At 45.1% G+C, this 22,635-nt stretch overlaps 3 protein-coding genes, 1 long non-coding RNA gene, 1 other non-coding gene and 1 pseudogene across 5 annotated transcripts; 2 read left to right on the plus strand and 4 right to left on the minus strand.

Moving 5' to 3' along the window:
• Positions 1–1,442: 1,442 nt before the first annotated feature.
• On the minus strand, positions 1,443–4,106 carry LOC120646037 (annotated as a pseudogene).
• A 175-nt stretch (positions 4,107–4,281) lies between these two features.
• Positions 4,282–8,314, plus strand: LOC120646038 (ELMO domain-containing protein A-like). Its single transcript, XM_039922743.1, has 10 exons — positions 4,282–4,436; positions 5,034–5,195; positions 5,277–5,385; positions 5,809–5,921; positions 6,440–6,508; positions 7,163–7,278; positions 7,372–7,426; positions 7,517–7,637; positions 7,780–7,922; positions 8,007–8,314. Exons 2-10 carry the CDS (start codon positions 5,058–5,060, stop codon positions 8,106–8,108), a joined length of 966 nt encoding a protein of 321 aa, XP_039778677.1. The 5' UTR covers positions 4,282–4,436; positions 5,034–5,057; the 3' UTR covers positions 8,109–8,314.
• Positions 8,315–8,334: 20 nt separating this feature from the next.
• LOC120646036 (AP2-like ethylene-responsive transcription factor At1g79700) lies at positions 8,335–13,972 on the minus strand. The gene is made up of 7 exons (XM_039922742.1): positions 13,561–13,972; positions 13,150–13,235; positions 12,799–12,807; positions 12,581–12,669; positions 12,062–12,186; positions 11,517–11,593; positions 8,335–9,456 (listed from the first exon to the last, which is right to left on the minus strand). The coding sequence occupies exons 1-7, from the start codon at positions 13,806–13,808 to the stop codon at positions 8,756–8,758; spliced, it is 1,335 nt and encodes a 444-aa protein (XP_039778676.1). The 5' UTR covers positions 13,809–13,972; the 3' UTR covers positions 8,335–8,755.
• Positions 9,456–11,244, plus strand: LOC120646039. The gene is made up of 2 exons (XR_005664260.1): positions 9,456–10,084; positions 10,314–11,244. It is a non-coding gene; the product is annotated as an uncharacterized LOC120646039 (long non-coding RNA).
• A 3,387-nt stretch (positions 13,973–17,359) lies between the features above and the next one.
• LOC120646040 lies at positions 17,360–21,114 on the minus strand. Its single transcript, XM_039922744.1, has 8 exons — positions 20,511–21,114; positions 20,192–20,260; positions 20,025–20,081; positions 19,837–19,914; positions 19,016–19,405; positions 18,790–18,927; positions 18,441–18,674; positions 17,360–17,994 (listed from the first exon to the last, which is right to left on the minus strand). Exons 1-8 carry the CDS (start codon positions 21,111–21,113, stop codon positions 17,605–17,607), a joined length of 1,959 nt encoding a protein of 652 aa, XP_039778678.1. The 5' UTR covers position 21,114; the 3' UTR covers positions 17,360–17,604.
• Positions 21,115–21,188: 74 nt separating this feature from the next.
• Positions 21,189–21,261, minus strand: TRNAA-UGC. The gene has a single exon. It is a non-coding gene; the product is annotated as a tRNA-Ala (tRNA).
• Positions 21,262–22,635: the final 1,374 nt, after the last annotated feature.

Below are 22,635 nucleotides of genomic sequence, written 5' to 3' on the forward strand. Positions count from 1 at the left end.
CATCCATCCATCGGCGGCCGCGGCCATGCCGCGCCGTACGTTTGTCAATAAAAGCTATGTACAGCGACGGGTGCCAGCCGCAGCGGCGGTCTCTCCATCATCATTGCTCGGCTGTCTCTGTTTGGGAGGCCTCGTTTCGTTGCTCACCTCCTCAAGCGGCTTCACCACACGCCAAGCCCTCGCAAAGTACTAGCGATGATGGGCAAAATGGCTTCGCTACGAGTGTGTTTAGTTAGTGAGAAAATTTGAATTTTAGTTTTAAATTATAGAATAATTAGACTTAAAAGATTCATTTTATCCTAATCAGTCTAACTGCGTAATTAGTTATTTTTTAACTCAATTTAATACTCCATCCATGTCAAAAGATTTGATGTAGAAATTTTTTTTGAACTAAACAGAGCCTACCCAAGCTCAGGGCCAACGGCTAAAGATTAGCCTCTTTTTAAAAATAAAGTTTAGTTTATCTTTACCCCTCATTAATGAATAATGATGGCTTGCCCCTCCCTCATTAACTGGTGGGGGGATAGCAGGTGTCTTTTTTATTTAACTTTGTGCATGATATATACGGTGTTTGGATTCTATAAAAATTTGGATAAAATTCACTGTAACAATTTTCAACCGAAGATTAGAAGGACTAAGTATGATCTAATTATAAAACTAATTACACAGACGGACGGAAAATCACAAGACGAATTTATTAAGCCTAACTAATCCGTCATTAGAGATTGTTTACTGTAGCATGACATTGTCTGGTCATGATCCAATTAGGCTTAAAAGATTCGTCTTGCAATTACACCCGGGGTTATGTAATGAGTTTTGTGTTATTCACATTTAATTTAATACTCTTAATTAGTGGTCAAACGTTCGAAGTTACTATAGTTGTTGCAAAAATTTTGAGATCTAAACACACCGGCCCTATGTACAAATATAATGTGGATGCTCTTGCTGCTACTGCTACGGTAGATTAGAGGATTCAACTATGTATACAAGCTTATATACTTACATGAAAGTAAGGTGGACAGCAACAGCAGAGCAGGTAGCCCATGAATGCGTTTTGTAGGGGGGGCATGCGCTTCCATGGACACTCATCTCCTATCCATCACCCACCCAGACCAGATGCATGCCATTCTTGCAATTAGCTACTACTCCTATCCAGCAGATTTATTTATCTATTTATTTGGCAGACGCCAGCATGCACACGCGCAGCAGCAACCAGTTAGCGATGGAACAACGAGTGGAGCAGAGCAAGACGGTCGGCCCATGCATTCTTATTAATTGAAAATATAGTTCAGAGGTTGCTTCCATCCACGTACGATATCTGAATCTTAATATATTACCCTTGTTAATTACATGATGATGCACGTTGATTCGATGATATGCTGATATGATGCAGGCAGCTAGCGGTCATTTAATTTCTTGGCTTGATACGCCGCCAAAGAGATGGAGCCTGATGGATCGTAATGTACATGTCATATGTGTAACAAACACGTAGTGCAGATCAGAGCATGACCATGTGCATGCTGTCATGCTAGCAAAACTAACACGAACCATATCGATATTCTTGTTTCATGCCACCTTTATATATATTAGAGTCACATTAGCAAGGGACTAATTTAACACGACCGCAGCCAGCTGCTGCAGAGACATGGGGCTGCAGATGCTGCTCATCATCGCCGGCGGCGGTGACGATGTCGTTGTGGACCAGGAGGAGTAGCCCCAGGACCAGTTGGCGAGGAGGGCGTGGACGGCCTCGGTGGGGGTGTAGAGATCCCACCACACATGCCGCCGCGCCGCACGCCATCTCCTTGCTCAGGCAACCCACCGTCGCCTTGGACGGGCCCAGACCGCAGCACGCCTCCCTCGTCTCCTCCAACCCTATCAATAATGCCATTCATGCATATATGATTAATTTCTTCAGCAATCAATCACACATGGAACAAACAAACCTTACTGTTAATAGTCTACTACAAAGTGTTCCACACGACACGACCGAACCTGCATGTTCTGCCCTTTTTCCTTTCCAATGATTTATTTATATGACGACGACATGGATCGTGTCATGTCCTTTTCAATGATGAAGCGCAATACCACTTTGGAGTTTGGATGACAAAGGCCGGCCAAATCAGTCAGAGATTCCCTTTGCTTTCACAAGGAAACACCTCCGTTTTTATTTGGATTCTTGCATGCATGCTTCTCTAGCTAGGAAAGCTCAGGACAAACTAATTAAACGTACTGTGTTCACCCAGCAACCACACAATGTACTACGCGTGCGGTCTTCACAAATTAAATGGCCAGGCGAACACTAGTCGTCAGAGATGGTGAAGCTGCTGCGCCGGTGGCAGTTGGATTGGAGCCCAGGACTGGCTTACCTCCTTACCAATGGAAATCGATTCCTTTGCTTGCATTGCCAATCCATCATCTGTAACTGACATGCGACGCACGGTAGAATAGGTACCTGTTTGTTTTCATGATTCATCAGCAAGGACCATTGTTTATATCATGTGTCCTTTTCGGTGACAAAGCTCAAGTCATGGCCATATTTGGTTTGAATGGAAAGAAATCTTGCATGCATAGAGTACTAAACCAAGTTTATTTGTAAAAAAAATTCACAGATGAGTGCAACTTTGCGCGATGAATCTAATGAGCCTAATTAATTCATGATTAGCTACAGTAACCATCCTCTGATCGTGCGTCCAAAAGCCTCATTAGATTCGTCCCACGAAGTAGCACAGAGATTGTGGAGTTAATTTTGTAAACTGTCTTTATTTAATACCCACAATTAATAGTCAAAGTTAGCTACAGTATCTAACGCTACTAAACCAAACACGACCATGGAGAGAGTGGGAGACCAATCCTTTTGGAAGAAGCTCAAGGATGACGGACAGCTGGAAGCAGTGCGGGTTTCGATGATGCAATGGGTTTCGATTGCAGTACTGCAGGTGCACTGGGACGTTTCCTTATGTGTGCTTGTTAGATGCAGGACATGTTCTGCCCTTTCTTTTCCATGATTTAACCAAATGGACTGCCACCATCGTGTATCGAAGCACAATGCAGTACTTGGAGTTGGACAAAGGCCAAAGGGGGATCAGTCAGAGATACCTCTCACTTTCACCAGAAAACCATCAAACTATTTTCAGAGAATTGTGCATGGTCATGATGCAGAGTATGCTGCAATTCAGAGATCCCTAACAATTCAGTGTCAATTCAACCACAGTTCACTGAAATAAATAAAGTGCTAAAAAGAATAGCGGAAAGATGCCATCGTTACCGTATCTGCCGGGATTGGAGAGGATCTCCATCATCCCCTTGTACACGTCGCAGAACACGACGGCGGCGCCAGGCAGCTCCGGCCGCAGGTCATCCAGCCTCGCCGCGAGCCTGGCGTTGTACCCCTCGATCAGCTCGTTCGCCTCCTCCACGCAGCCGCGGACGCGCGTCCCCTCCTCCCACATGACGCGCGGCGCGCACCCCAGCGGCGCCACCCCCATCACCGCTACCCTCCGCACCTCCGCCTCGTACAGCTCCTGCACGCCGCGGGCGATGCGGTCGGCGAGGAGGCGCCCGAGCCCGCGGCGGCCGTGCTTGGGCGCGGCGGCGTCGGCCTCCGCGGGCCCGCGCGCGAGCAGCCGCGCGTAGGCGTCGGTGCCGAAGGACAGGACGAACACCGCGCCCGCCGCGGCGGCGGAGACGTCCCGCGGAGCGCCCGCCTCGAGACGCAGCAGCTGCAGCGTCTCGGCGGCCAGGCGGAGCTGCTGCCCGACGGCGCCCGTGCGGAACATCCCGCGGTCGCCGTACTGGCCGCCGAAGTTGACGCCCCTCGCCGCGGCGGCCGCGGTGCCGTTGAGGGTGGAGATGAGGGGCGGCGAAGGGAGGCCCATCTTGGCGGCGAGGTGGTCGGGGAGGAGGCGGCGCGCGGAGGGGAAGAGGCACGGGCCGGCGGGGAGGGAGGGCGCGGTGAGGTTGAGGGGGAGAATGCTGGCTGCGCAGCTGACGGTGGAGTCGCCGAGGACGAAGAGCGCGGTGGCCGGAGAACGAGATGACTCAGCCGCGGCGGAGGCGAAGCAGAGTAGGATGGAGAGGAGGAGGAGGAGCGCCATGCCGGGGGCGTTGTGGCGCGAACCAGTAGCTGGTGTTCGCGGCAAGGTTGAAATGGTTCTGCCAACTGACAGGTGGGACCCAGACTCTCGTCACGTGCGATTTTGTGTTTTGCCAGGTGGGCACCATACATTTTCTTAAACACCCCTGTAATGAAGGGAAATTACCATGGCGTGCAAATCGCAGAGCCGTGCCGTGCAGGTAGGGTGGTCGTTGGGATCTCTGAATCTCTGACACCGACGCTCCTCTCCGCTGACCTCGCGGAGGAGAAGGGGAGGGAGAGAGCGCGGGGACTGAGGAATCGGGTTTCAGTTGGGCGGCGAACACCGGCGATTAGCAAGGTAAGCGAATCGCGATCTGATGCAATGCCGTTAGTTACCCTTTTTGGGGAAAGCTACTTTTTTTTTCTCGGAGAAATTTCATGTAAACTGGGATGGTGGAGGCGACCTATTCTGGTTTTTCCCTAGATTTCAACGGGCGCGAACCCCGGTAGCCTCCTTCCTGATGATAAGAAGGGTCTAAATTTGCGAATTTTGATGTCAAGGAGGCTGCCTGCCAGTTGTTAGGCCAAGTATCTGCGAGTTAGTGAAAATTACTTCCCATGTCTTGAGTAATTGGGCGTAAATTGGATTGCAGCTAGGTGCTCCAATTCGTTCAATACCGTGGCTTAAATTTGCTGGTATTGATTTGTTTCTCTATGAAATTTTAGGTAAATTTCACTACGAATTTGGTTCGTCAAATAGCTCTTTTTGAACTGTCAACTTTTGTATGTCAGTTTTCCCTATGGTTTGCTTTGTGTTGAACTTCTACATTATTCCTAAAAGATTCTTGTTGACCAAAGCATATTCGTTAGTTTGGTACTTCGGTCTTGCTCTTTATTGGTTAGTTGTTGTTTCGATGTATACTTTCTGATGTTGCTCCATTTTCTCTGAGAGCAGGCATGATTCATACAGCCACCTAGTATGGCCTCAAAAGCTATAAAAAGAAGGCCTTGCAGTTCTGAATCTGATCAAACAAGTGAAAAAACAATGGAGACAACAGTATCAGATCCTGTAACAGAACCTCTTCTGGGAAATGGTCCTCATGAAGAAAAAACCAAGGTTAGTAACTCCTCCAATGATTGAATCATAGACCAACTTTTAGTTCATGTTTTTCAGTATGCCCTTTCCTTTTATTTGCAGAGATATGAGCCTGCTACACGGTCAGATTTCTGGGATGGGACAAGAGAGGAGTGCCTTCGTTTGGCGCATCTTCTGTCGATTTTTATTGCTCAATCTGCAAGAAAGATAGGTAATTCAAGAAGAGCTAGATGTTAATGCTATAGTGTCCTCCTTACATGTATATAAAAGATTATACTCCTACAGTCTTACTTGATAAATTCTTTCATCCTAGTCCATGTATTTATGAGTTACCACTTGGTTGCTGCTGGTAATTCTATTTCTGAAAATACCAACTGTGTTCACATTTTTATTTCTTAATTAATGCTTTGGACACCAGACGATCCATGCATTGATAAGAAAACGTACAGTGCATTGTTTAATGTTTATACAAGATCCTCTAGTTTAAAGATTTGATTATATCTAAAACATATATTTACCATTTGTGTTTAAATTCACCTTAGTTATTCTTTTCTGATTAATACGATGCACTTACAATTGTCACTCATGCCATTCTGAAGTACTGTCCTGAAAAACCCCACTCCTCTCTATGCAGTAAATGTTCTTTCTGAATTTGGATCTTTGATTGCAAGGCTTTTTGGTTGCTCTTCTGCTCCCCAAAGTTCACAAAATGGACAGACAGTTCCACTTAATCTCAGTCCATTACAGGTACAGTGGTGCTTGAAAAAATCCTATTTTTATTTGAACTGCTGTACAACAGAAAGGGAAGGGAATCCTTCTATTGATAGCATGAGTTTGTATAGTAGTATGCTATCAAGAGATTTTGTTATTAGTATAAGTAGAAATTTGATATTAGTTGTATTCCCCGAACAGCTTTAAGCTTAAGTTTTTGGATGAGTTTATTGTGCTTAAAGTAAAACCTTTTCTTCCCCTGCATCTGCATGTCCTTATTTCTTTACCTTATTGCAAATGTTGGTGTATGAGTGTATCCATTTCACATCTGTTGTTAATTTCTTTTCTTAAATGACTTTCCCCTTGGATGCGGGCATGCATGTGTCTAAAGGAAAACAAAGGAATCTTTCTTCCCTTAATCTTAATTTCTTTTAGAGAGCAAGTTTATGCACATTATTCTTGACTTCCTTCTCAGTTGCTAAAGTAGTGTTTACATTGCTCAACTTTGTTAAGTTACTGTTTTCTGTTATTTAACAGTTTCACTTACTTTGCAGGTAGAAAGATTGAAATTGTTGAGACAAAGGTTAGATGTGCCATATGACTGCTCCTCTGTCAAGCACCAGGTTTTCATTCTCTATATAGTTTACCTTTATGGTATCCTTTTCTCCTATCAAATGAATGCTAATTTTCTGCCTAGAGGAATGGGATAATTATAGTCACAAAGTTCCTGGGTCGACCGGGTCGAGGAACGGGGTCGAGGGTCGAGGGTCGTCATTTTATAAAATTGTGGTACGAAGGGGATATACATCTATGGAACGATAAATTATTATGTGGGACGCGACCCTGATTCATCGGGGTCGATATCTTCGGGTCGATAAAGACAAAAACTATATATGTGCTACTAATGAAGAAACTAATCTGCACAAGCATATAAGAAACATATAAAAGAGTACATTTAGACCATGCTACACGTGCTTAGCTCATTGTCTAACAAAAACCACACCAATCCACTGTCCTTAACCTCCTTATCCCAATTAAATCTGCTAGCAATGGGGCTGCGATCCCTTTCAAACCGGGACACGATCCAACCTTGAATGGGACACTGACCCTCTTCGATCCTGACCCTCGAATCGGAACGATGTTCCCGGGTCGAGGAACGAGGCATCGACCCCGAATCGTGTGACTATGGGGATAAATACAGTAGATTTGATTTGCTGGTATTCATGACTGGCAAGGCAGTGTTAATCAGAAAAGGTAATATCTTCTTTCTGTTACAGGATGCTCTGAAAGAGCTTTGGAGGTTAGCTTATCCTAACCGACAACTTCCTCCTCTAAAATCAGATCTGTGGAAGGAGATGGGCTGGCAAAACTCTGACCCATCAACAGATTTTAGGTTCTTATGAAGTATTGAAGTTTCATGATAAAATTATCATTCCATTATGTTGGCACCACTTGAACCAATATGTTTTATATGCTGAACTTGCAGGGCAGGTGGGTTCATGTCCTTGGAGAACCTAATATACTTTGCCAGAAATTATCCAGTATGTTTCGATCCATCCTGAACACTTACTGTATAAATCAGTCATCTGTGGGTGACCCTGTTGTTTTTAACCTCTGTGGTTCACATGCAGGATTCCTTTCATAGGTTACTACACAAGGCCGAGGGTAAGAGAGCTGAGTGGGAGTATCCTTTTGCAGCAGGTGGTGTAAACATATCTTATATGTTAGTTCAAATGCTGGATTTACAATCAGGTGATTTATTGTAATGTCTGCTGTATATTTTTAGTATTCATTCAGATTCATTTTCCCGCCATGGTTCCGCTGCCTTTGGAATTTGGTCCGTAAGCAGGCAATCAATGAAGAACTAAATCTTATCTGCTACATCTCTTTATAGGAAAAATTAGTACAAAAGCTGGTGTCCACTTCGTTCAACTACTTGAAGATGACGAGGCGGCCTTCGATAACCTTTTTTGTGTAGCATTTCAGGTGCTTGATGCTCAATGGCTTGCAAGGCGAGCTAGTTATATGCAATTCAATGTGAGCATTGTTGACTTAGACAATAAGCTATGCATTTTCCATTTCATTACCTTGTTTGAGTTGATGGTTATTTCCATTTTACAGGAGGTTCTGAAGTCTACACGAGTTCAATTAGAGAAAGAGCTTACTATGGGGTGCATTTCTAGCGTTCAAGACTTGCCATCATTCAGAATGCTGAAAAGGTAGTTATGTTTGTACTTAGCAGGAAAAGAGATACTTTTACGCCGTGAATAGGTTGTTTAAATTTGCTTTCCATTCTTTTACTGGACGATGCCTCGAAAAGAATTTACTTATCATCAAGTTTTGACATTGGTATGTGATACTGGTGTATGCTCCACCTCATATATGCCTTGGGGGGAACTCGTCATCAAGTTCCTATTATCTTTTAAGTATCTCTGGGTAAACTATCAGCTTTTGAATAAAAAAATGACACTGTTCCTTAAGCTGGAGCTATTAGGGTTCCGGCCTTGTAACTGTTGAAACGCACAAATATATGCTGCATTGGCAGCACTGCCGTGCAAAACTGCGATGCTACACAACCATTTAAACCACATTTCAGATTCACCAGGATGTGATTAGTTGAATCTAGGCTATGTGAGACGATCTCTCAAGGTTAGTCAAGCAGCTTGGAGCAAATTCAAAGAATCAAAGAACACCAACACATTTGTCTAATGCCAACCTAAATGCCATGGGGCTTTCTACAAGAAGTTCAGCTTCTTTGCAGTAGTGGCATTATGGCATTGGACAATCAAGTATACCCAAGAAAGGACACCTGAAAAGTGAAAACCTCCTTGGATATCTCGGATCCCAGACAGCATGCATAGGCTTCAGGATCAATTGCACACACTGATCATTGTTGAAGGATGTATTCCCTCTTCCATATCTGAAATAACATCCTTTTGCTTACCATCACCTTCTTCAAACAAGCTGAAATCTGCCAGACCTACACCATCTTTGCTGCCTTCATCAACTGCAGAACACCCATCGAACAGACACCCAATGTCGCTACCAAAGTCTGCATCAAAGAACCACTCGCTCAGGTTGATTGAGCTGCCAAAGTTAGATATTGACATGATATCCAGCTCGTAATCCATGCAAGGGCTCCATAAGCTCTCATTGATGCTGTCATCGACTGCAAGGGGCTCTGCACTGCCAAAGTTAGATATTGACATGATTTCCAGCTCGTAATCCATGCAAGGGCTCCATAAGCTCTCATCGATGCTGTCATTGAGTGCGAGGGGCTCTGCACTGCCATCAGCCTGTGCATTAGCATCAGGCTCAGCATTATCATCAGGCTCTGCATTATCATCAGGTGTCTTCACTTCGCTTGAGTCAGACTCTTGGACTGTAGTTTCGCTCTGATCAGGTTGAGGTTCTTGGTTGAGTGCTGGCACCACCTGCGGCTCCTGTTGGAGCTGTGCCAGTAACAGCGGGTGGTCCAGGTAGCAGCTAATGTCGAAGTTGGTTACAGCATTGGCACCTCGGTATTCAATGGCTGCAAGATCATAGGCCTTGGCTGCCTCCTCTTGAGTGTCTGCAGGAAGAAAATGATGTAAGCTTATCTGAATGAGTGCATGTTTTCAACTTTAGACATGATGCATTGACTAATATCTTGAGAAATTCGACAACGTGAATTTGTTCCAGTGTCATTGTCCTTGGAGTACAGTGCATTTGGAAAGCAGGACAAATATTTGGTGACAGATTCTGGTGAATGTATATTTTTGTTGGTTTGAGAATACATCATGCAGGAGATGATCTTATATTCAGGCACTGTTGTCCAGTTTCCTCTCCGAACTCGTCCTTATCCCCTCTCTACAGTGAACATAGGCGAAAAAGGGCGACTCCGAGGCGGACGCCGCTTCCGGCGGGGATTCCGCCGGTCTTCTTCCTCTCCGATGGCCGGCCGGCCGTCGGCGAGGCGGAACGACCGCGGGATCACCGTCCGGCTGTAGATAGGTTAGATATTTACTTATCTAGGCCTAGATGCTGCTCGTCGCCGTCGGGCGAAGGAGCTAGGGTTTGCTGGCGGCCTCAATTCGTCCATTCCTTTTGCAACGGGTTGGAGGGGATGGAGTTTGAGCCGCTGTGGCTTGTCTTCCTCTTGCTGATGGTCGGAGTCGCCGCTTCGGCAAGGTGGATTTTGCTTCTCCGGGGATTTTCTGGTGAGATTTCTCGCTTGAAATCTTCTGTGAGATTGGGTCGGGTCCTTTCGCTTCCGTGCAATTGGATCTCGTCTTTGGGGATGGCCTCTATGGCGGAGCAAGTGCGGGTTGTTCTTCGTGTTCTTCTGCGGTGCTCCAGAGCTTCTCGGGTTGAGGCGGAAGATGGCGGATGGAGGGTCAATTCTATGAGGTCGACGGCTGATGTCCTCTTCTCGCGGATCTCTTGCAGTTTACCTCTGGGTGTCCACCTCTCGATTTGCTTTGGTTTGATCGGTGGTTTCAAGTTCTTGGGCGATGCTGGGAGTACGCGGAGGCGGTCGCGCTACCCTATCTGGAGGTGGAAGACGATGTGCAGGGACCTGGTTGTAATTTGTGCTTTCCTTAGGGTTGTCTTTGCAAAGCTAGGATGTACTGTGCTTGCCACTGTTTAATATAATCTACATCTTGGTTCGCAAAAAAAAAAGGAGATACTGAATTGCAGACAATGGCTATTCACTAATTTGAATGGTCGGTGGCCGCTTCCTTGCACATGCGCCAGTCACTGGACATGTCCAATCTTAATGCAATAAGTAGTTAACCTATGTGTTTTCCTCTATCACTGGCTCTGGCCTTTTATGATGGGAATAGCGGTGAAAGCAAATCTGTGGTCTGGATCTTGAATCTCGATCTAGGTTTGACACAGCCACCCAGGGCATGCTTGATGCACGTTAAGAGATCACTGTCTGCTGGTGCTGAATCACGCAGGCAAGTGAAAAAAAACAAAAGGCCGGCAGTGCTGATGAATTGAAGATCCCTAGGCACCATCTTATTATTACTGCAACTGGCAGTGGATGGGAGGTGAGTGGTGACTACTCGCGCCACGTGCTTGTCACGAGTTTGGAAGCCATGTACTTTTGGCTACTAATTAGCCAACAGTTTGCCTGTTTCATGCTACTAATTTTTAGGCAAGTTGGACTTCTGAAGGAGCAAATTTCTGGGGATTGCTTCATGAGAGTATCTTGGTCTTATGGTCTTGATCATGACAATCAAGAAAAGGACAATTCTTTTGCCCCAGGAAAAGTGCACCAGTATTATGCTCCCTAGTATGATATGATTCGATAGATGATCAGATTCACTGTTTTTCTTTATTTTTCTTAAAAGCGACATAGTAGTTCGGATCACTAATATCTGAGTAGGACAGTATACAAGGGGATTGGCTAGTCTGCATTGAAGGGAAACTAAGAAATACTACGAGCCATTCAATTGTGTAGAAGTTAGGTCGATGAACATTCATAAAAACTGGTTAGAGTTAGGTGGCCCTGGCAGTAAGTAGGGCAATTCTACAACAAACAAGAGTAGCCCTTAAATGCTGGCATAAGCTAACTTGTTAAAAGAAATGCAAAGAGCATGCAACTATAAACATTACTGGGGAATACAGTACACTAGCCCATACCGAATGTTCCTAAGTAGAGGTACTTGTTCCCAAAGACTCGCCCAATCCGCGCCTCCCACCTCCCGTTGTGGTGATGCCTGATCATTAAAACAATAAGAATATTGAAATTTCATTATTCCAACTATAAACTGAATGAATCTCAAGACATGCATCTCTGAACAATGAGGAGAGATAATAAGAGTGATGCATGCAGTACACAGGTGGCATGTCTAGGTGCACAATGCTGATGAGTCATGCATGCATGACATGGCTGGCGTGTGACGTGTCATAGGCCCAGGTGATGCATGGCAGTCACGTTACAGGTGGACCTCTTCTCCAACATGCCGTGTCAGCAGACTAGAGAACACTACAGCAGAAAGGTTTCTGCCTTTGAGTCAGCCTGCACTCTGGACTGGACCCCATTCTCAGTTCCATTTTTGGTACTTGAGTTGCACAGTTTTGCAGGTGTGTTTGATGAACATTGCTGGCTGCTGCATGTGCTAGTTGGACCAGAAATCCAAAATAAGTGAGGGGGTTTGATTTAAGGGTTGGTGATTAATTAGTACCTGGCGACGCCTCTGTACTTGGAGACCCCTCTGGAGAAGCCGCTGCTCCGGCGGCGGAGGGAGGCCAGGTACTCCTCCCGCGACACCCCCTCCATCTCAGACATCTCGCCCGAGTAATCCTCCGCCTGCATCAATCAAATCACCAAGCTTAGTCGATTGATTTCATCTACTAAATATTGTTAACATGAATATTATTCAAAATGCAAACAAACTTTGACGGCCAGTTACTACCCCTGCTTGCTTACGACCGCACAATAATGGAGGCTAGTCTTGTCTGAGTTTGCATAATGGAGTAGTTGCAACAAGCCGACAGGGGTTGTGAGCTCATTGCTCGATCTGATGTCATCTAAATTTATTGCTAGACGGTGCCTTGTTCATAATAAATAACTAAGCACAAAAGAAGCCATTTTCAGTTCGCCCTCGGTCTCTGGGTTATTTGGTCATGCAGGAGTTTGCTAACAATATGAACTCTTGACAGATTGGAGACAATTTGTTTTCTTGGAGCACGCAGGAACTTACTGGGAAATTCAGGACTGTTTCAGGACCCCAGTATTTGAGAGCTGCAAGGTCATATGCACGAGCAGCTGCCTCCTCAGTATCATAGGCCCCTGCAGATCGTAGAGAATTAATTTGTTTTCATAGCGAGACAAGGATGCAGATCACACCATGATCTGGCGACAAGTAACATGAATCTGGCAAAGACAGCTTAGATGTATTTAGTGAATTGTGGGACTTACCCAAATAGACTATTGAGTAGATCACAGTCACATGCAGATCACCAGGCAAGGGCCCCCGCCAAAGATAACAGAAAGAAAAGGAGATAAACAAAGCCTGATCAGGATGTCAGCCTTAAGAAATTCGGTGCACTTTTGAAATAAGCTTTGTACTACTGGCAGATGCATTACTGCTCAATCATCGTATTAGAATTTTTGTTTTCCTTTGGAAAAATAAATAAGACGAAAAGGAACCAATTTTCAGAGAAAAAAATATGTATGACAAGAATACTTGAAATCATTTCCATATCCCTTTCAAGTTTCAAGTAAGTGTACATGCATCTGTGATACAAGTAGCAAGCAATACACACACACCTTGCCTGCCTTTCTTCTTGTTCTGGAGGGAGGTGAGGCAGTGCTTGTCCCAGAGATGGGCCTCGAACCTGCCTGTCCACCTGTGCCTGCATGCAACGCGACGCGTATGTTGATGAGCAGCAGCATTAATTTACAAAGAAATTTACAGCGCTCTCCTTACAACAAGGAGAAGAGGTGGGGGGGGGGGGGGGGCAGAAGTCAAAGAAACTGAGCACCACAAAAGATGGCTGGCGGTAATGCAGATGAACTAACTTCCTACTTTCTAGCTATCAGAAAACGACCTCTCCTATCGCAGAAATGTTTCAAGAACAGAGAAAACGACCTCTCCTATCGAGGAGAGAAGTGGTGGCGATCGGAATCAGGGGGTGGATGGGATGGGGTAGGACGGCATGCAGATGGCGAGACGCGTACCTGGTGACTCCCCTGTAGACGGAGCTCCTCTTGGCGGCGGCATTGGGAGCAGCAGGGTCGGCGGGGTCGTCCTTGCTCTGGGTCTGGCGGGGCGCCTCTTTGCGGGGCCTCTTGGGCTTGTCGGCGCCCTTGGCCTGGGTCCTGGCCCTCGCCCTCTTGCGTTGAGGAATTTCCTCGGTGGAGATGGAGGAGGAGGAGGAGGAAGGAGGGGAGGAAACAGGGGGAGGAGATCTTGTCTCCATGACCATGATCGATCTCTCCCTCTGTCTGAGCGGCGGGGGACGCAGCGTGTTTCCGTAGGACGTCTACTGATCAATGGAGGTGGCGTGTTGGTGTTTCGCCGGTGAATTTGCCTCGCCTCGCCGGCGAGGTGGATGGAGCAGGGAGGTTTTATAGGGACGCGCGGGCGCAGGGACAGGAGGAGGAGGCAGCGGCGCAGGGACAGGAGGAGGAGGCAGCGGTGGGGGGTTTTGGTCAAGATGCTGGATGGATCTCCGCTCCGCTCCGTTACTGCTACATGACATGACACCCTGTTTTGCTGCTGTAATCTTGCTCGCCCGGCATCCCGTTGCTGCCGTTTTCACCGTTCTGTGCCTGTGCGGCCGCCAAGTCTGCAGTGCATGTAACAGATCACCGTATGCTGGGAAATTAGTCACTCCATCCAACGATGAGACTGCCTTTGAACCTGGCACTACTGCAAGACACGAAATTAGGGGTAAAAAAGTTTTTTTTTTCAAATACCCTAGTACACTCCTACAGCAGAGCATCTCAGGTCCAGGTTTCATCTCGTACTTTACCAGCTTTGATTGACACAATTTGGTCGTGTATCGAACGTCCCTGTCACGTCCTTATGATATATGGGATGAGTCGAGTGACGTTGGAGGCCAATCAATGGCTATAGCGGACGATTAATGGGCACAAATGGGATATAATTAATTAATATCAGAACACATAAAACATGCAGCTTTTAGGCGGCAAAAAAAAATCCATTACGAGAGGACCCATGTAATTTTTTATGTTTATACTCTTCTCTATTTTTATATGGGTGATGAGGCTCATTCATGTCTCTATCGTGTTAGGGTTTTTTTTTTGAAGAATTTGTTTGTTTGTATACGTATCCTAAACGGAAATAGTTACTCTGTGCATTTGGATCACTGACACGTGGATCCGACCCCATGTGTCAGTGACCCGGATCAAAGGCAGGGAGGACTCCTACTCGAAAGGAACGGAGAAGGGATGCACGGAGGGACATAAACACGCCTCTGGTTTGGAGCCGCAAGGAGACGAAAATCGCGTTGCGATTCTTGGCTTGCGTAGTCAGCAAACACATCGATGAGCTGCAGTGCAGGCCTCCAATTCCAAATGGCATGCCTACCTCTGCCTGCACGCAGGCAGCTGCCTTCTCCCAAGCCGTTGGTTTCTCCTGCTCTGCAACGCCCGCGACACTTGTCCAAACACAGCAGACAAGAGCAAAGCAGAGCAGAGCCTAGAATAATTCAATGCAGTGCAAGAACCGATCCACAATCACCATTCGATCATCCATCACTGACCACTACACCAGAGTCTTCCTCTTGCATTCAACTTGGAGTACTACTCGACAAACATAAAAATGTGTCGCTCGATTCAAACGAGAGATTCTACTACTGCTGATCGAGACGTAGGTTGCACGAGCATGGCCATTTTGTATCCCATCTTGCAACTCGACTGAATTCAGCAGGTCTTTCATGCATGAGATACTCGTGCTAAGCAACTGTGTGATTGGTAGTATACGTCAACGCCTGAGAGGATTGGACCATCCATCCATCCAAAGTTGACACGGCCGTGGACCGAGAATTATTTTCAGATAACTAAACTGACAGCCACTGAAGATGCATGTATCATCCATCATTTATCATGTGCAACATCTGATTGCCAGCATGGGGAAAACGAAAACCAATAGCCACCTCTCCCTCCCCTCCCGTGTAAACGAAACGACTGCACAAACCAATTCGTCGCGACGCCGACTGCTCATTCAAAATGCTAACGCCGTACGTCCTTCCGTTCCGTTCCATCAGTTCTTTAATTTCGTCCGCGCCTTGACCTGCTGCCGCATTCATTAGTAGTCCAAAGCCAGAGCGATTAGAAATCCTCGATCTGCACTACAGGAATAACCAAGCTTGTTCGCATTCAGTGCACTACAGGAATAATCAAGCTTGTTCAGCTGTTCGCATTCAGAAACGCAACCATACCAGTAATCTGTGCAGTGCAGCAATGCGAGTATCTATTTTCAACTGCACAAGTCTGAAAACCTCAAAACCGTGTTGCTTGTTACGCCAAGTTTTTGTCGGTTCAGTAGTTATGCTGGTTTCTCATCTACTTTTTTGGCTTCCGTCTTTCATTTGAGTCAGCCAAGTAAAAAGCAAGTTTTAGGTTGCCAGATTCCTGAACCAAGACGGGGGAATTCCAAACCTTTCATCTAATCTCTCACCCGTTATGCAGCAACATGCATGTTTGCTTGCTTGCAAGTTATTACCTGCAACTACATCATATCTGCCCACGTCTTAAACTAATATCCTCACCAATACTTATATATATAATTAATAACTCGACTGATTAAGATCGGTGGAAGTATTTAATAGCTAGGAATATAATAGTGTAGTACTACAGGACAGCAGAAGTCAAACCTGCATGCAGTTTTCATGGGAATGGGCAAAACGATCTTGAACTGACATGGGCAACTCAGTGGTATACAAAAGAACTAACAATCATACATGAGGGTTGAGGGAGATGAGTGCATCGATAACATGATGTCCCCTCCGAAGAAAACCGTGACTTTGGTTTCCTTCAGAATATAGGAGTACAAGCAAGTGTGCCACTCTCAATTTCCAACAATTTTCTCATTCTTTCTCTTCAGAAAATATAAGTAAACTTCATCTGTTTTGAGCCCTGATCTGCTAAAACTACAGGGGAAATTCCATGACAACCTGTTATAGTGGAAATTGGTAGTATATGTTGCTCTTGTTTCCTCTCTCTTCTCTCTTTGCTCGTCTCGAAGGATACGTACGTATGGGCCTCCTTGGACCTTAAGTTGAATTAGTGGTGGATGATATGCATGCATATCATCCATTGCCGTGCTATAGTTCAAACGTCGTGTTGCTTAAGGAATAATTCTGTAGCTAGCTTCAAGGGAACCTGACACCTGTTAACAGTTGTTACACAGCGGCACGCGCCATAGCTTCTGAAAACTACCAAACCCAAAACAATTTCGGTTTTGTCATCAGCTAGCTGTAAAAGCCTGAAGACTCTAAATTAAGCGCGTTGCTTCTAACTATAAGTCAAGCGAGTGTTTAGTTTAGCAGTTAACCTCGTTTCTCATCCACTTTTGCCTGTCTGAGAGCTTACCTCGTGTAAAAGTTTTAGGTCGCCAGATTCCTGAACCGAAGACAAGGGAACTCCAAACATTTCCATCTGATAATAACTCACTCGTCATGAAGCAACTCGTGTAGAAGGTTTTTTGGAGGAATGTTTGCCTGCATGTTGCCTGGAGATACTTACAACTGCCCACGTACTAAGGGAATATCCTCACAAATGTTTGAGTATATCCTGCTGACTGATATGGAAATGATAAGAATATAATGCTGGTATAAGATAGCACAAATCAAGCCTGCGTTTTTTACGAGGATGGGCAGAAGAACACCCAAATCTGGTACTGACATGAACCACTCACTCAACGTGCGTATAAAGTACCCACTTCAATAAAAGGGAGAGGAGTAACATATAACATGACATGTCTCCTCCAAAGAAAAATAGTAACATGGTATGCTATCGCACGAACAAAACCTCGGTAATAGCATATTTTGACTTGCAATGTTGACAACAAGCCCTACTGACTAGGATTTAAAATATAAAAGTGGCCATGGCATTCTCAAACTCTCAACAATTCTCGTATCATTCTTCCTATAGTGCTAACTGGTGTACATTATTCCCAAAGTACACCAAAAAAAAAAGATGCAGGACTATTACTTCACTTATTTAGCCGGTGGGCACTATTTACTCTGTTCACTGTCAGAACGTTCTAATGTTACATATAAGAAGCCCTCCATATTCTATTCGATTCTGAAAGGTCAACGTATCCTTAAGTAAGTCCAGATTAACTCTCTGGGAGACATAGTCATCAGTACAATAACTAGACCTCGTCTCTCTTAACTCTTTATTGTTTCCCCTTCCAAAATTCCCAAGGTACTGCTGAACATTACAGTTTTCAACACTTTTAACTGGCTCATGGGTGAAAGAGAAACAGGAACTTCTGCTCCGTGGAGTGTCGAAGCCATCGAGATCATCATTTGACTTGCTTCTAACTTTCAAACCATGGGCGTTTGTGTGGCTAAATATAGCATTGTCAGAGACATCAGATCCAGTTATGCTAATTGAGCACTGAGTTTGCTTGTCCAATTCCTGGGAGAAATGAAGAGAGAGAGAAAAACCCATAAATGTCATTTTACTGAAATACCATGACAAATTCAAGGTGGGGATATCCTCTGAATATATAGATCAGACAGAAGATATACAAAAGAAGGATTACAACTACCAATGATATTATTATTTATGACAATCTATTATATAAGGGTAGCATTTTCAGGATGACCCCCAGATTTAAGTATCTTCTAAAATAGAATAATGAATTTTTTGCAGTGCTCCCCATGATTCAGAACACTTAACATGCTGGAGATAATATCACGAAATAAGGGAACACAATATATTCCAAGAATAATTCAAATTTGAGTCTCAGTACAGGGTCATACTACTGTGCACTTCCAACAAATGAGAGCATATTAAAAGGATCTCAACAACCCAACTTGAACAACAAAACTCCAAGCTAAGAGAAAAATCAATCGACTAACCTCATGATGGCCATGTTGATCAGCCAGAGTGCGGGGCTCTTGAAAGCTTGATCTCCCTTTGTGGAAAAATCTACTATTGCTCTTTGGTTGGACATTCAAAATTGAATTTGGTTGAGGGTACTCAGGTGATGAGAAATCAGTGCTATCCATTGTTGAAATTGAAACACATTCCTCGAAATAATTCATTGCCTCTTCAGCTAAATGCCTCGAAACTTTCAGCCTTTCTATGCTACTCTGTAATCCCAAAGCAGATATAAAGGTAAGATCAAGAATGCATATTATTAACACAAATCTCAAGATTACATGAATAAATAGATTGTATTTGTGTTTGGATTAGCACATACAATACCTTTCTTCTTGGTCGTTTTTTATGTGTCTCTGTAAATTGTGGAGTTGTTACTATGTCCTTCAGCATTCTACTCAGTTCTTGTTCCCGCTGCTCTTCAACTGCCAAATCTGCCCGAAGCTTTCGAGCACGTTCATGTGACTGCAATCAAGCAGTAAAAGGTTTAATTGATGAGTAGTGACTACATTTAACTAAAGGCACAACACATTTGGCACAATAGTTAACAGACCTGTTTGAGTTTTATTGTATATTCTGTAATGTCAGAAGACAGCTCAGAGGTGTCAGGATCAAACTCATGAGAAGCTTCCAACTGACCCAGTTGTTGGTTTGCTTCATGGTGCCAAATGTCTGAAACCAGCTCTGAAGCATCTGTATCAAACTCAAGAGGAATTTCCATTTGCTCCCAGTGCTGCTTTGCTGCACTGTTCATCGTATCAGAAACCATCTCAGCAACATCTGAATCAAATTCAAGAGGGATTTGTACAATATCTTTCTTTCGGTAATCTGTTGCATAATCACTTATGTCAGAGATAAACTCAGCAGAATCTGGATCGAACTCGGGAGGAATTTCCAGAACTGGATCCACTGGGACGTTTGAATTGTTCTGCTGCCAAATGGCCTATTGATCAATGAAAAATAATAGCATCATGAACAACATAGCACAAGAAAATAAAATATGAATGAAAGGTCCAGACAGAATATAGTGGATAAAAACAGCAAAGCCAAATGAAAAGCAAAAGGTGAAAATAAAGGCAAATAATTTTTTCCCTTCACAAACAGAAAGCGGGACTAGCAAAATATTTCTAGAAAACACATTTTCAACCTGGCAATATTGTACTGAAAGAGAATATGGTGTGAACTTAGAGAAACAAGTGGGCACCATGTTGGCATTATCCATTGTAATAGCCCTAAAAAAGGAAACTGCATATGTGCCACTCCTTCCAGTTAGAAAACATCAATGTTCAAAAGTGATATTTTCTCAAAGTTCATAGCTACACCAAGGAATTGCAACAGAAAATAGTTTCACATGAGTGATTCACCAGTTCTTACATGCTCAAGATGTTGACCTGATGAGGAAGCAGCAGTGCTAGCTTCTGAATGGGTAGTTTCATCCATTTGTTGAGAACCCTGTGTGCAATAAACACACTTTTAGTTACTGACACACATTCATGTTGGCTGCGAACCCCATGGCACGCATCATTTGACCAAAGCACAAAAGTACACAGCTATTTATGTACCACTCCGTTTGTTGACCCCTGAGATGAACAGGTTGCATGAATTCCACTATTCTTGCCCTGTGAGGATTTTACTTTGTGAGAAACTAAGAATAAGCGTTTCTTTAAAGTACTAAATTGTTACCGTACACATAAAACATCCAATGTAAGGTTCAGAACCATTGACATACCTCTGAATTCGAATGCCGGCTCCAACATGACTGCAATTTCCTTGCCACGTCCATGGTTTCAGCATCGGTCTGTCAGATGTAGCAAGACAAAAACTTTCGATTAATTGGCATACCCTGACGACAGTTAGTCAGCTAGATTCAGATTGCTGTACACATAGAATGCAGATGGCCTATCAATTAGTCTGCATATCTATCTACACGGCCTGTACTAGCTGATCGTATAGCAGAAAGGGAAAACAAAGAAATTTTTGTAGTCGTGAAAAGCGGGGAGCTTTTCTGGAGACAAAATTTTGGGGTGAAATGTGAAGCAGGGACTGACCTCAGAGCCCCTGTACGGGCGCGCGCCGTCGGCCACCGACCGCGCCCGCGAAGCCCTCCTCCCACCGACAGCGCCAGCGCCAGCACCGTCCACCGACGGCACAGAGGCGGTGTGCCGCCGCTGCGGCGCGACGGACACCGACCGCGCTCTCCCGGCGGCGCCGCCGCGTCCCCCGCCCTTGAGCGGCTCACGCCCTCTGCCCCGCTTGGGAAGCACATCCCCGCCGCCGGCGCTAGTAGTAGCCCCCGGCGGCGGAGATGGGGAGGCGGAGGGAGAGGCCGCGGAGTCGAAGAGCGGATTGGTGCGGGTGTTGGCGTAGTCCTCCTGGAGCTGGAGGCTGTCGGTGTCGGGGCCGCGGACGCGGGGCGCGGCGCTGACGCTGCGGGAGCGGGAGCGGGAGCGGCGCGGGCACGGGCACGGGGGCGGGTCGGAGCGAGAGGTGGAGGAGGAGGCGTGGAGGTCGCGGCGCGTGGTGGACTTGAACGCCCACGACGCCATCGGGTACGGCGGTGGTTGACTCGATTGGCACGGCGCACGGCGGGCGGAGGAAACGAAACGGCGAGGGTGGAGTGGAGCGGCGGGAAGTGGGTGGGTGGGTGGCATTCAGCTGACGATGACCAGTGGGGGCGACCACCGGGAAGGAGAGAGACGGATAAAAAATAAAAATAAAAAAAATGGTGGAGATGCGGGGGATCGAACCCCGTGCCTCTCGCATGCAAAGCGAGCGCTCTACCATTTGAGCTACATCCCCTTTGTGGTTCTAGTCCATTAAAAAATATACTTGAACATAAAACAACATCCCGCTCACAGGAGGAATACGGATTGTCGACACAAAACTAAGATTAAAAGGAATATGATCTCAACAAAAACTAAACCAAAACGAATATGATTGGAGATGCGAGGAATCGAACCTCGAGCCTCTTGCAATGCGCTATGCTCAGTGCTCTACCAATTGAGCTACATCCCCTACTTTTTATTTTATTTACCTTTGCATTGTAATTATTTTTTCTTTTTTAAAATCCAATACTTCATGAATCGGATACAGTCAATTTGAAAGCTGGGATGCACTGCGATGTCCCATCTTCTACGTGTGCATCAAATAAAGTTAGTTTGATTGGTTATTCGCCCAAAAAGCAAACAGGTTAGTTAGATTGGTAGGTACATGATGCACGATTAGACCTATGTGAGATCTCGTTGGATTGGAATTCCTCGTTGGGGTTCTTCTTCAAATCATGCCCGCTCCATATATTCCTATACATTTGTCACACCTAGAAAAAGTAGCACTAGTACCTACTAGTACTGGCCACCGCGACCGGTACTAACGCGCCAACAAGAGAAACGGAAAAGATGCAAACCGGTACTAACGCGCCAACAAGAGAAACGGAAAAGATGCAAACCCACACATCGTGAGGATTTGAACCCACAATCTCCGGCCTCGCCTGTAGTTTTTTTGCCATCCCACCTAGCATCACATGTCGCTAGGTGGGAGATATATTCCTTCTAAAGTAAATCGTGAAGAACTATTTAGTACCGAACCAAGACACCATCCGGTACTAAATAGAGTCATTGGCCGGTACTAAATGGCCTCACCATTTTAATTAGTACCGACTGGTATCTTGCCCGATACTAAAATGGCTCCGGGAGCTTTTAAATTTGAACCCGGTACTAGAATGGTTCCGGGGCAACTTTAGTACCGGACCAATAGTTAATCGGTACTAACCGAAAGGATGAAAGCTCATTTTTCTGGCAGTGTGTTCTTGTTGTTGCAGACTTGCAGGTTTCCCTGTTAACAAAATAGAGCCAATTGATAGTTTAAGCTTAGAACATAATGAATTTTGTTGCCTGCGTTTGTACCATGTACCATATCATACCCAAACCATTGCTTTCCTAACATCGATTTGTCCGACAACTTCCATGGAGGACAACGATACCAATCCAATCAATAATTATCTACTCTTAGTCTACTTGAACCGATGTAGTTTCACAAAAGATACACGGCAGAAAGTTTTTTAAGAAAAAAAACCCAGCACATGAGTAAGGAGTAGCGATTTTACGAGGTTCACTACCAAACGGTTGGACACCCTAAGAATAGTACAAATTCTCACCACCTTCTTTGGGATTGATA

This window comes from Panicum virgatum, chromosome 8K (assembly GCF_016808335.1).
Source record: "Panicum virgatum strain AP13 chromosome 8K, P.virgatum_v5, whole genome shotgun sequence".
Lineage (NCBI taxonomy): Eukaryota > Viridiplantae > Streptophyta > Magnoliopsida > Poales > Poaceae > Panicum > Panicum virgatum.